The sequence below is a fragment of the Myotis davidii genome, unplaced genomic scaffold (genome assembly GCF_000327345.1).
Source record: "Myotis davidii unplaced genomic scaffold, ASM32734v1 scaffold194, whole genome shotgun sequence".
NCBI lineage: Eukaryota > Metazoa > Chordata > Mammalia > Chiroptera > Vespertilionidae > Myotis > Myotis davidii.
In genome coordinates, this window is record NW_006286673.1 from 44,863 (window position 1) to 57,285 (window position 12,423).

At 49.3% G+C, this 12,423-nt stretch overlaps 1 protein-coding gene across 4 annotated transcripts in view; it reads right to left on the reverse strand.

The window, feature by feature from the left end:
• Window positions 1-6,573: 6,573 nt before the first annotated feature.
• The window catches only part of AKR1E2 (aldo-keto reductase family 1, member E2), a 32,278-nt gene continuing 26,428 nt past the window's right edge, over window positions 6,574-12,423 (reverse strand). For all 4 annotated transcript variants that reach the window (XM_015560301.1, XM_015560299.1, XM_015560300.1 and 1 more), the window contains 5 exons: window positions 11,219-11,316; window positions 9,171-9,243; window positions 8,548-8,626; window positions 7,389-7,476; window positions 6,574-7,117 (listed from right to left, as the gene is read on the reverse strand). In XM_015560301.1, the coding sequence (XP_015415787.1) occupies window positions 7,075-7,117; window positions 7,389-7,476; window positions 8,548-8,626; window positions 9,171-9,243; window positions 11,219-11,316 (381 nt within the window). In that variant the 3' untranslated portion in view covers window positions 6,574-7,074. The remainder of the gene's footprint in view (window positions 7,118-7,388; window positions 7,477-8,547; window positions 8,627-9,170; window positions 9,244-11,218; window positions 11,317-12,423) is intronic.

Genomic DNA, 12,423 nt, shown 5'->3' on the forward strand with positions numbered 1-12,423 from the left:
TTCTTTTCTTTTTTTTTATGCTGGGCCAGCTTTAGCTCTGGCTCCAGCTCTGAGGCTTCTGCTGCAGAAAGAAGGTATCTGGTTTGTTTCGGTTCTATAGTCGAAACTCTGTATCAACTCCAGCTCTGCGATCCCAGCTGGCTGAAAGCTGGTTTCTGGTGGTTTTGCTTAGCTTCTATATTTGTAAAATGTTTCAAACTGCAAGCTCAGAGGCCAGCAGCGGCAGGCGGGGAACGTTGGAGTCCTCCATCACTGAAGCAAGCAAGCCTCATGTTCGCTTCAAGCTGCCTGGCTGCTGGCCATCATCTTGGCTGGCAGTTAATTTGCATATCGCCCTGATTAGCCAATTGGAAGGGTAGCGGAGTGACACCAATTTGCATGTTTTTCTTTTATTAGTGTAGATATGTACAGGTCATGGACACTGGCAATAGGGTAGTGAAAACTTGGGAGGGTAGGGAGGGTCTGGGAGGAGGGGTGTAATAGGGGAATGGAAGAAATCTGTAATACTATTAACAATAAAAACATATTAAAAAATAAAAATAAAGGAAAAATGATAACATTGTGTTGTGTATTACATCTTGGAGGAATCAGTATAACAAAGAACAGGGCAGGAGTAATGAATGTGCACCGCTACCTGGTGCTTCCATTATGGTCTCATTTCACTTCAGAGAAGAAGGGGTAGATTAAGGTGTAGGTGAGCTCCAGGGCCACCTCTTAAATGTCTGCTGGGTAGGTGGCCTAGGCCCTCATTAAGTAGACCCGAGTCTCATAACATGGTTGAGGAAACGGCCCTCACTACCTACTTTCTGTCTTTTTCCTGTTTTCTCCACAATCTCTTGTTTCACTTTATTTACCCACTAGAGGCCCGATGCATAAAGATTCATGCAAGAATAGGCCTTCCTTCCCCTGGCTGCTGGCACCGCCTTCGCTCCAGCTGGAGGCGCCTTTCCACCTTCACTCAGGCCAGGAACCGCCTTCTGCCTTCGCACGCTGCCCAGAGGCCCAGAGCAGCCGGGGCAGGGTGGAACCCCTGTGTCGTCACCATGGTGATGACATAAGCATCCTGGCCCGGCTGCCGCCATCTTTGTCATGTCAATTTGCATATTCCCTCCTTATTGGCTATGGGTGCCACCATCTTTGTTGTGAAGTGATGGTCAATTTGCATATTCTGTCTTTATTAGATAGGATTGTCTATAAGGCCTGTCCACAACTGGCCACATCTCCCCTTTGCTGAGGCTGTTTTCTTCCCTGCTGTGTGTGCCTCTCATTTTCCACGTATCTTTGGGTTTTCCATTCCAATGAAAGGAGAAAATGCCCAATGGGACAGGTATCGATTGAGATGAGCCACCCCCACCCCACCCCATTCCCAGTCATCAGGAACCCAAACCAGCCAGCTGACACAAATAGGCTCCTTGAAGGGGACAAGTGTCTATATTTTCTCGCAGAGCCTGTGTCTGCAGGCCCTTGGGTGGGAAAGAACTCCCACAGAAGTCATGTTACCCAGAGAAGAGCAGGGTCCCAGGGGAGGAGGGCTTGTGATCCAAGCTGCACAGAGCTTTTCAAGTACCATGTGTAGGAAACTGTTGGAGAATGTGACTGCATAAACTCTGTGAAACTTCCTAAGCTTTATACTGTATTTTTTGTGTATAAGACGTCATTATTTTTTCTAAAATCATCAGACTGAAAATTGAGGGGCGTCTTATACACATAACTAAGTCAAGGAGGGAGCCATGCAGGTACGTAGCTGCCCATACCTTGTCAAACAGGCTTCCTCCAATCACGAGCCTTATTGTTGCTGACGTCAGCTGATACCATAAATGGAGGTGGAGGTGGAGAGTGCACAGATGCAACAGAGAATGGAGCATTCTGAGCCCATAAAGCTATCAAAAAATAAAAATAAATACCTGTAAGCAATTGTCTTACTCTGCAAAATTCAAACTGAATGCAATCAGCTATGCAAAAGAACATGGAAATAGAGATGCAGAGAGACAATTGGTACCTCCTTCCACTGAGTGTATGTTCAGACGGTGGAAAAAACAGGAAGAACAACTCCTTAAGGTGCCAAAAAAGAAGGCCTTAAGAGGAAAACCAGCAAAATGGGCAATCTTGGAGCAGAGGCTTAAGACTTGGGTTATGGAGCAGCGCCAGAGTGGCTTATTCGTGTCAACCAAGCTCATTCAATGTTAGGCAAGAATGTTTGCAAGCGAAATGAACATTGTTGATCTTACAGGAAAGGCAAAATGGTGCTTCAATTTCATGAGGAGAGAAGGGTTGGCCATGAGAACACGGACAAAGTTAGCTCAGAAAATGCTACCAGTTTATGAGGATGATCTCACATATATATTAATAGGTGGTGACTCTGAAGACAGCAATGATACAATGGAAATTGGAGAAACTATTATGTCTGGAACTAATAGTGATGAAGAAAAGAGCAGGGATGCAGCAGAGGCTGAATAAAGTGATATGCTGCATAATATCATAGTCCTAGTATGTAAACATTACCTTCAGTAATTACTAAACAAAACGTGTTCTAAGTTTAAAATATTGATTTATTAATTTTGGGTTGAAAAAGTGAGGGGCATCTTATACATGGAGTGTCATACACGGAAAAATACAGTAATTCCCTTATTTTTTCTATCTGTTGTTTCTTTCCTTACAATGACTCACAAAGTGTTTAAAAATAAAAACAAAAACAAAAAAATCCTTAAAATCTAACAGGCATTGCAAAGGCACCTTCTTGAGCTTGAAAGTTAGTTGGTCTCTGACACCATCTGGTGGCAAATGTACCCAACAGCTCTGATGCTGGCTGGGAAATAAATGGTAAATGCAGACAGGTGATGCATGCATTATTCAGGATTCCATATTTAAGTGTTTGCTTACAGGCCAAAATTTATTTGTAATACTGAAATCAACATTCTCGGGGCTTCCCTGATCATTTTCAGACATGCAGAGTGCAACAAGAATTGGGGCCCCCTGAGCTGATTCCCACTGGGCTGCAAGGAGGCACTGCTGTGCCTCTTCAGCTCTCACTGTGTCCCTTACAGGATCTGTTTAGTGCCAGGTGCTCCTCATTTGTATGATTCTTGTTGGTGATTTTACTATTTTGTGTTCCTAGTAGAAAAGCTATTTAAAAGTTTGTAAAACTGTTTCTATAAAAGATAAAGTGATTATAAAAATGGTAGCTATTATTACAACATGGTACCCAGACACACTTGTGTATGTCATCAGCATCCAAGCTTAAAGTATAAAAATGTAAATTTTCTCTCCAGCCTGCAGAGTCTTTGAAAGGTGTTATTTATGGCAATGAGACAGTGTAACATGTGGAGGTCATTTAGACGATACTATGATGAGTTAAAATTATGTAGTTTATACAAAATTAAAGGCTCCATGATGTTTATTGATGTTGCTTATCAAACTATCAAGTGAACAGTTGCATGAACTGTATGTCCAGTATGTGTTTGTCTTTTTTAAAAGATAATTACAAATTACATGTTTGTTGTGACTGGTTTTGTGAGATGTCTTTATGCACATTTATTACACATTTTATAAAACTGATCTATCTCTGTATGTCATAGACATGAACAAAGATTAAAAGGATTCACTACAGAAATGATTATTCTTGAATATTGGTATATTATGGCCACTTTTATTTTCTTTCATTGAGCTTTTCTGATTTCTTTGCATTCTCAAACAAGTGGAATGATTTAATTAAACAGAAAAATACCGTCAATATTAATAAAACACTCTATTAGGTAATTGTGCAGAACTTTTCGTAACATAAACAAGGAACATCTGGGAATCAATTTATGAAAATGAGCCTTTTTAACCTAACATAATAAAGTATTTTATAGCAGCTTAAAAATGCCCCCAAAGTCGTGCTGAAGTGCTGCCTATAGTTCCTAAGAGCAAGGAGGCTGTGCAGTGTTTTACGGAAAAAATTAATGTTAGATAAGCTCTGTCCAGGCGTGAATCACAGTGCTGTTGGCTGAGTTCAGTGCGAATGACCCAACACTGTAAATGCAAAATAAGGTGTCTTTAGACAGACACACACATGGGACAGGTGATGTATGACTGGATGATGAAAATGTTGTGACCAGAGGCTCAAAGCAGTAGCTCAGTGCCTGCGAGCCTGGGTTGCGGTGACTGTAGAACACAACCACTGTGGGTGCTACTGGTGAGACGACAAGACCTCGGTACTTGTCTTCTGGAAGGAAAGATTTCAATAAAGGGACAATGTGTAGCAAAGTCTATAAGAATTTATTGGCCGCAGCAAAAGTATTCTTAGGACAGTGAAACAAAGACGGGCCAACAGGATAGCCTAGACTTGGCTCAGCCGTGGGCAAACTACGGCCCGCGGGCCGATTTGGCCCGTTTGAAATGAATAAAACTAAAAAAAAAAAAAAAAGACCGTACCCTTTTATGTAATGATGTTTACTTTGAATTTATATTAGTTCACACCAACACTCCATGCATGCTTTTGTTCCGGACCTCCGGTCCAGTTTAAGAACCCATTGTGGCCCTCGAGTCAAAAAGTTTGCCCACACCTGGCTTGGCTGCTTTGGCTCACCGGGAAGTCAGAGAAAAGGGGGTCTGGGAGACAGGTTCGGGAGGTTAGCCCAGGAGATGCCCCTGCCCATTGCTCCCCTGGTGGCAAGTCTCCTGGGGTCCCTTAGAGGAAAGAAGGGGGAAGGGAATGGTATCTGCCTGCTCCCCTGGGAAAGGGCTTCCTCCTGGGTCCTCTGTGTTGAGCATATTTCTCTCTCTCTTGCAGGTGGAAATCTTAGGGGAGGTTTCAGGGGACGGTCTCAATAGAATATGCATCAGCTTTCCAGGTGTGCTCTTTCAGGGTCATGGTCTCCACTGATTGGTAGGCACCCAGGCAGGGGATCATTAGTCAATGCAGCTGGTCCTAAGTCAGCCAGGGCCACAGTGTCGCTTGTCTGGATTTGTTGCTTTTCTGGGCTGGGAGCTGAAATACAACTGAGGCCTAGATGCTGTCTTTAGGGAGGGAAAGGTCAGGGCTTCCAAACCGCATGACCAGCAATATGCTAGGGGAGGAAAGGTTACTCTGGGGGCAAGGTCCTTGTTTTCCTAGCATTGCCCCTTGCTAGGCATCCGGGGCTTTCTGCCCTGGTGAGTTTCTGTACCTGGCCCATCGTCCTTTCTCTGCTCATGGCTGTCTAACTGCTTCTAACACAGATAATGAGAACCTGCTGTGCCCGAGGATGGGCTGAGACACGGGCTTCTGTTGCTCAGGAACAAAGACCCAGACTCATAGCAGAGCCATCCTCTCCTCTGCAGTCACACACACAGGACCACAAAAAGGGAAAACCACAGACTTTATCCTTGACACTCCAGTAGAGAAAGCTTTTTTTCCTTCACTGATGTTTTTATGTCCTCTGGGTGTCATGCATCAGCTGGAAACCAAACAGAGACTCCCAGGCTGTGTCCACGCCCCCACCCTATAAAAGGACAGGGGTCTGGGTGGGCCCCTTCCTGGATCGGTGGGCTCCCTTCTCCCATGAGCCCAGCCGGAGAACCCAAGGCCCCAAACAGACAAGCGGAGTGAAAGCACAGGCGGGACGTGCGGGCCACACCTTCAGGGCTCGAGGACACCCATGGCTTGGTTGGGCCACACATTTGTTCCCCAGATAGACCAAGGCCAGTGTCTGCTGCTGAAGCCACAGGTCAGGGCAATAGTGAGCTTGGGAAGAGCCCGGAGACTGCAACTTTGCACATTAGAGTCTGGGGCACATGCTGCCCCTCCCTGTTCCTGGCACTCTAGACCACCCTCTGCCTGTGGTGGGCAGTGTGTCTCCACCTCACGAGGTGCATCACACCCAGGCCATGTGGGAGGGAGGTCCCTGGGACTCCGGCCCTGGACCCTCTCTGGCTCAGTGGCCTCAGGAGCAGATACGGACAAGCTCGTCTACTGCTCCTGCCAGAGGCTGGGGGTTCAGGGCCACATGCCAGCTCCCTGACAAGGCACTGAGGCTTGAACATCAAGGAGGGGCGGGTGATGCACTGAGTCCTGAGAGCACCCAAGACAGCAGGAAGGGTGGCCTCACAAATGAGGAACCCCGGAGGACCCCGTGAGAAACAGGCAGAAAACACAACAAGTCTGTGACTGGCTGGCCTCTAAACAGACAGCTTCACCACTGGGTGAGGAAGCCCTGGCACTGGGTGTAGACGGTAGCCTGAGGTGAGGGTGCCTGGGCAACAGCCAGGAATCACTAACTCCTGTGGACAGGGGCACAGTCCTTGGGGCAGGCGGAAATGCCCAGTGGGTCAAGTAAGTCCCATCCTGGGAGATGGGTGTGGGAGCGGGGCTTGGAGCTGGGCAGGATGTGTGGTGGAGATGCATCCAGGAGCCCTGGCAGCAGGTCCCAGGGGGCGGGGAGCTCCTGGCCCAAGCTGGAAGGAACGTGCAGTGGGCCGGAGTCACACACTGCCCTGCATGGATACCCACCCTGTCCTCTCCTAAGGGGGCAGGACTCCTGTCCCAGATCCACTCCACTGTCTGGGACTGAACACCGAGAGCATGAAGGGAAATGACCACATCATCTCTGATTCGTTTGCACAGGTTTATATCTGATTCAATCTGATTTCCTCGAAAACTTTCTTAAACATTAGCATTTTAAAATTAAAATTTAGATTGTAAGAAAAAAAAATGCCTTTGTTGAACTAAGACAGTTCACCACTTTCACCCAGTCTTCCTTTCCAGGTGTGAAGGTAAGGGTTTCGCTGTAAAATCATTTGGGGGGACTGGTGGGCGGCAGAGAGGAGGGGCTCACTGCTGAAGCTGAGTCGCAGCTGTAGAGGCTCTTCATGCTGGTCTCCTAGTACTTGTGAGACGACCACCACACTGTGCTCCGAGGGGCAAGCACACTCTCAGACGCGTCCTCCTTCGATCTCCCTGAGTCTGATGATTTCTTGGGGAGCTTAGCCAGCGTCCCTCCCACCCCTGGCCAGGCTGTCTGTGCCTCTGGGGCAGAGCCCTGTGCTGTGCTGCTGGGCGGAGCCCCTCAGCCCTGGGTTTGTTGGGCGGTGCAGGGAGAGGGAGCTGGAGCCGGCTCAGTACTCTATGTGGAAAGGATAGTCCTTGTGATTTTTAGCTCTGGAAACCAGGGAACAAGTCAAAAACAGAAACAAAGAGGGATTACTATTTTTAAGGGAAACATTTTTAAACGACACAATTACATATTTTTATGCTCCCTAGTGTCTAAAATTCATCCCTCGGTTCCCTCACCAGCCCATTCCCAAATAGGAAATAATTCTGAGCTGATTTCATGAACCTAAAACATATGATAAATATTCATCCGGGAACCAATGGCTCAGGCTGAATATTGCTTCCTCTATTTCCAGAGTAGGGAAGGAGCTGTTCTTACGTGGGGAATTTGGTCAGTCGGAGGTTCCTGTCCAGGCTGAAAAGGGCATTCATATCCTCTTCTGGTAACTCAAAATCAAACACCTGGAACCAAAATAAAACGTTCATGGGAAAGTCATCTCAGTGAACCCCTAGCCAAGCACGTGTCACCTGCTAAGCACCGTGCTGGGCGTGTGGGGGACACTAGGATGTAAAAGAAACACTGTGTGTGGCACCTGGCCCGTCCCCTAGCCCTCAGCCCCAGTTCCCAGGATGCACTGGGACTTGGGCCATTTGCCCAGTGTGGGCTACAGCAGGGACCCTTGGAGAGATGAGATCTGGGCTGCGCTCATCCCACAGGAGTGAGGAGCATACCAGACAGTAAAGGGTGCAGCGAAGGATCTTTCCCAGCGCTCACAAAAACAGGAAACACAAAACACCACAAATCCCAAACACAGACGTTTTTCCACACACCCCAGCAGTGAGGGCGGGTCTGGGCCTCAAGAACATTAACTCTAACAATGGCCGTAACACATTGTACTTTTGAGTACTCACTTTCTTTTCCTCCTAAAATGTATTCTAAGCTGCCCCTTACTTGGCCCTTAACAGGCCTGAGGACTGTGACCTGCTTCTACAACCACATGGAAGAGCCAGCCCTGAGCCACCACTGAGGACCAGGAAAGAAGGTGCAGGGCGTGAGTCCATCTTCGCTCAGGAGGGGACAGGCCCCGACCAGCCCCTACCCACCGGAGACCCTCCACAGGATGCCTAGCAGAAACCATGGGCTCTCTGTTAGCAGTTCTGCCTGGAGCGGGGGCTGGCCCTGGGCAGTCAGTTTGGGCTAAGGGGAGAAGCGAACAGTCTGGAAGGGTCCCTCTCATCAGGGTGGGCAGCCCTGGGACAGCACTAGTGAGTGGAGCTGGGTGCAGAGCAGGTGCTGGGTGCAGAGGAGCTGCTGGGTGGCAGCCTGGCCCCTTATCACCGGTCCTTCCCCGTTTAATCTTGTCTGCATCTCCCAGGTGGGTGCCTGCCAGGTGCAGCTCCGTGTCCCCTGGGTGTGGCCTGTGCTTCCCCACCCCCCTGCTGTGTCAGAGCCTCACAGGCCGGCTGCTTGCTGCAGTGTGTAGTTCATGCATGACCCCAAACCCACTGATGTCAGAGAAGGAGAACACCTCCCTGGCTATTCTCAAGAATCCGCTTCGGGTTAACGGATTTGGGGATGACGATCACATTCCTCTGGATCTGAAACCGGATCAAAATCTGTTGGGGAAAACGGATATTATGAGACCAAGGGAACCAGGTGGAGTCAGAAGCCAGCTGCTTCCCCCACGGGTCACGTTTCATTGTGCAGGGAAGCCCAGTGACCCGGGCAGTAGGCACTGTAGTGCCCACCGCTCCAGTCCACAGTCCTTAGGAGAAAATGGCATTTCTGCACTGTCCCATAGAATGTCTGGAGGGATGGCCGCTGGCCCCAGGAGCTCAGAGGACCTGCCAACACCTTAACAGAGTTCACTATCGTGTCCAGTCCCATGAACCACTGGACATTAGAGCAAGGAAAAGAGTCATGAACTCCTTTGGGGTCCACTCAACTGGTGGGCTGCGGGAGGGAGCCTGGGGCCACTGCATGCAGAGAACTGATGGTGGGGCCTGAATGAATGGGACCACAGTGTCCTCAAGGGGCTGGTGAACACCAGATAGTTCTATTAGTCACCCGCTGGGCCAGAGCGAGGCATCCGCCCGTGCCCATGCATGGCTCCTGCAGTGAGCAGAGGGGGCCCTCCCAGCCCAGCGGGTACCCACCTACCTGAGCTGCGGACTTCTGGTGCTTCTGTGCGATGGACTGGATCACGGGGTTGTCCATCAGGTCCACACCCCCACTAGGGAGAACATCGCAGGGGCTGTGAGACCAAATGTGTGTACCTCCTTCTTTGAAAAAACAAGACTTTCTCCAAAATGGAAACTCTAGATCTACTTTTGTCTGATCATGATACTTGCTCAGTGTGGGAAATCTAAATGGTGCAGAACAGCTGGTCACCAGATCCACCATCTAGCGATAACCATGGCTGACATCTGGGGGGACACAGCTGGACACTTGGCCTTCACATCTATTTGGTGCTTTGTCTGGAGACCCAGGTGGCAGCATTGGAGTGTCTGAAGCACAGGCTCTCCGCTGTGAGGTGCCCCTGGGACTTCTGCCCTCTTCTGTAGGACCTAGGGTGGTGTCTGCAGCACCATCGGCATGAATAGATAATTGATAGCAATCTCAGAAAAGTTCACCTCAAATCCCAAGAGAAAGCTGAGACAGTGGACTGTGGAGCCTTTATGCAGAGACTGAAGACTGGCCCCGGGTCTGCCTTTCCATGATGTCAAGCCACCGGGCCCTAAGCACTTGGGTGAGCTATTGTTCTTAGTGAACATTGTTAAGCAGTTAATGTGTTTCAAGCAGTTACTGAGATAAAAATCATCCTCAATGTCTATGAAGGGACCAAACAGAGCCCACCCCATTTGGCTGTGGGTCTGGGCCATCTCCCTTCTCTCACGTGGCTCCCACCACCCACTCTCTCACTGGCTTCCTCCACCCCCAGCTCAGATGTGACTACAACCCAGATGCTAGGAGCTCCCTCATTCTACCAACGTCACGCACATCTGTCGCACTTCACATGGGAAACACACAGGCAATAACAATCCAGAAATCCCAGCCTTTCCTGGACCACTAATACATCCCAGGCACTGAGCTAGGGGCTGGAATGAGAGTCATGACTTAGATGCAGTCCCCACAACTCAAGTAGAAGAGAATGAGAAGAAAACAATGACAGGATAGTGTGATAAGGGCTGTGGATGCAACACAAATAAGGAAAAATCGGGAGGGCTTCCTGAAGATGATGCTGAACTGAGCCTTATATTAGAAACTGGCGAGTAGAAGAGAATGAGAAGAAAATAATGACAGGATAGTGTGATAAGGGCTGCGGATGCATCACAAATAAGGGGAAATCGGGAGGGCTTCCTGAAGAAGGTGATGCTGAACTGAGCCTTATATTAGAAACTGGAGTAGCCAGATTAAGAAAAAAAAGATAAGATTTCTAGGTAAAGAGCACTGTATTTGCAAAGGCACAGAGACAAGAAAGCAGGAGCCGCAAATAGTTTCAAATGGTTGGCGAGTAGCCTGCTGCAGGAATAGGTAGACACAGGCAGGGCCAGACCAGGAATTGAAGGATTTGTGAGCAGGAGAATGACATGGTCACAATGAGGTGGCTCCCTTCAGCTGCTGTGTGGATAGTGGCTGAGAACCAGGCAGACCTGGGAGGTGTTAAGAGGCTGCTGTAATCACTGGAGAGAATTCGTACTTAATGAAGGCATTAAGTGAGAACAGAGAGCAAGAGAGAGAATCCAAGTTTCCTGGCAAAACAACCAGTGCTGTCAAGTTGGATTGGGGGTAGGAGGAGAGATCAACAAGGGAATAAATTTCTGGCCCATGTGGCCAGTGGGTGGTGGCTCATCCGCTGATGTAGGGGACACAGCACACAGTTCGGGTTCTGGGAAGATGATTCTATAGAGATCAGGATGTCTGTGACCCGTCCCTAGAGAGAGGTCTGGCAGAGCATGGGAGGTACCAGGAAAGAGCTCAGCAAAGAGGTTGCTTCCTGCTGGTTATGGCCCTTAAAGGTCACTGCCCTTCTGGAGGCAGCCACTGAAGATGACTGTCCTATGTGCACCAGCTCCTCCCTCAGCCCAGCCCACCGAGACCAGGGTGCTGGGGGCCTGTGGTCTCCACAGCCTGCCTACACCTTCCTTACACCTAACTCTGTGAGTGAAACTGAGACATTCATCCATTTCTGGCTACAAATTTCCTACCTGGAACCCCCGAGGGGCTGGTAGGCAGTCACGGACACGTCTCTGGACTGGCAGAAGCTGATCAGATTCTTCTGATTGAGATATGGGTGGCACTCAATCTACAAAGAGAATCGCAGCTGACCAGAGACCGTTCAGACTAACAGGGCACTGTAAAAGAGGGCCCACATCAATGCCCTGGCTCCATCACTGATGAGCTGCGTGGCCCACCTCCGGGCTCACATGGCCGTGCCTGTGAAGTGCCAGGCTGAGCAGAGGGGTCTCCAAGAGGCTGCCCACTGTAAGCAAGCCCGAGAACACCTTTACCATCCGAACGCTCGAGAATCCCTGCTCAGCAAGGCCCACCCTGACCGCTTGAGGTAAAGGTGCGGCCCTCCCACCTCCTCCTCGCCTTTACCTTACACTGTAGCACGGATCATTAGCTGACATCTTACCTGTTGTCATTCATGCCCCCAGCTCTGGAATAAGCTAGGCACAGAACAAAGCTCAGCAAGTGTTGAGTAAATGAAGGAAGCTGGGGAGTTACATGTGACAAACACAGGCTACAGCGGATTCCAAGGGACAGCGTAAGAAAATCAGGAGCAGATTCCTGTCTCCGCCCCACTCTCTAAATTCTCATGTATGAGTCCAGGTTCTGTGTGAACTCAAAGTCAGTCCTAGCCTGGCAGAAGCTGATCAGATTCACTGGCAGAGTGAATTCAGAACCGGGGACAGTGCCCTCGCTGGTTCCCCGCTGAGCTGTCAGGACCCACAGGCAGAGCTGTCAGGGACCCCAAAGATAAGCCACTGGCTCTCTGAGGGTGTATTCCCAAAGGGTTTTCCAGGATATTTAGGAAACAGATCCTGCTGCCCCTAACTCCTCTGAGGGTGCATTCCTGAAGGGTTTCCCAGGATATTTAGGAAACAGATCCTGCTGCCCCTCCTCACCCCACAGACCAGGCCACACCCCTCCCCATGATTTAACGTGCCACTCAACAAAAGTCGACACAGAACTGAATGCGTATGGACAGAGAGAATCAGTCTGTGAGGTTTTAACGCAGGGGAGCTCAGCGAGGCTGCAGGTCGGGACACCGACCACTCCTCATGGGATGTGACCAGAACTTTCAGAAGGCTGAGGACTTCCCGCTCTTGTCTTGGGTACTGACGACTTGTGGAAATTCACTGAGCTCTGTCCTTTAAGATCCATGCACGCTTCTGTACCGGTGTTA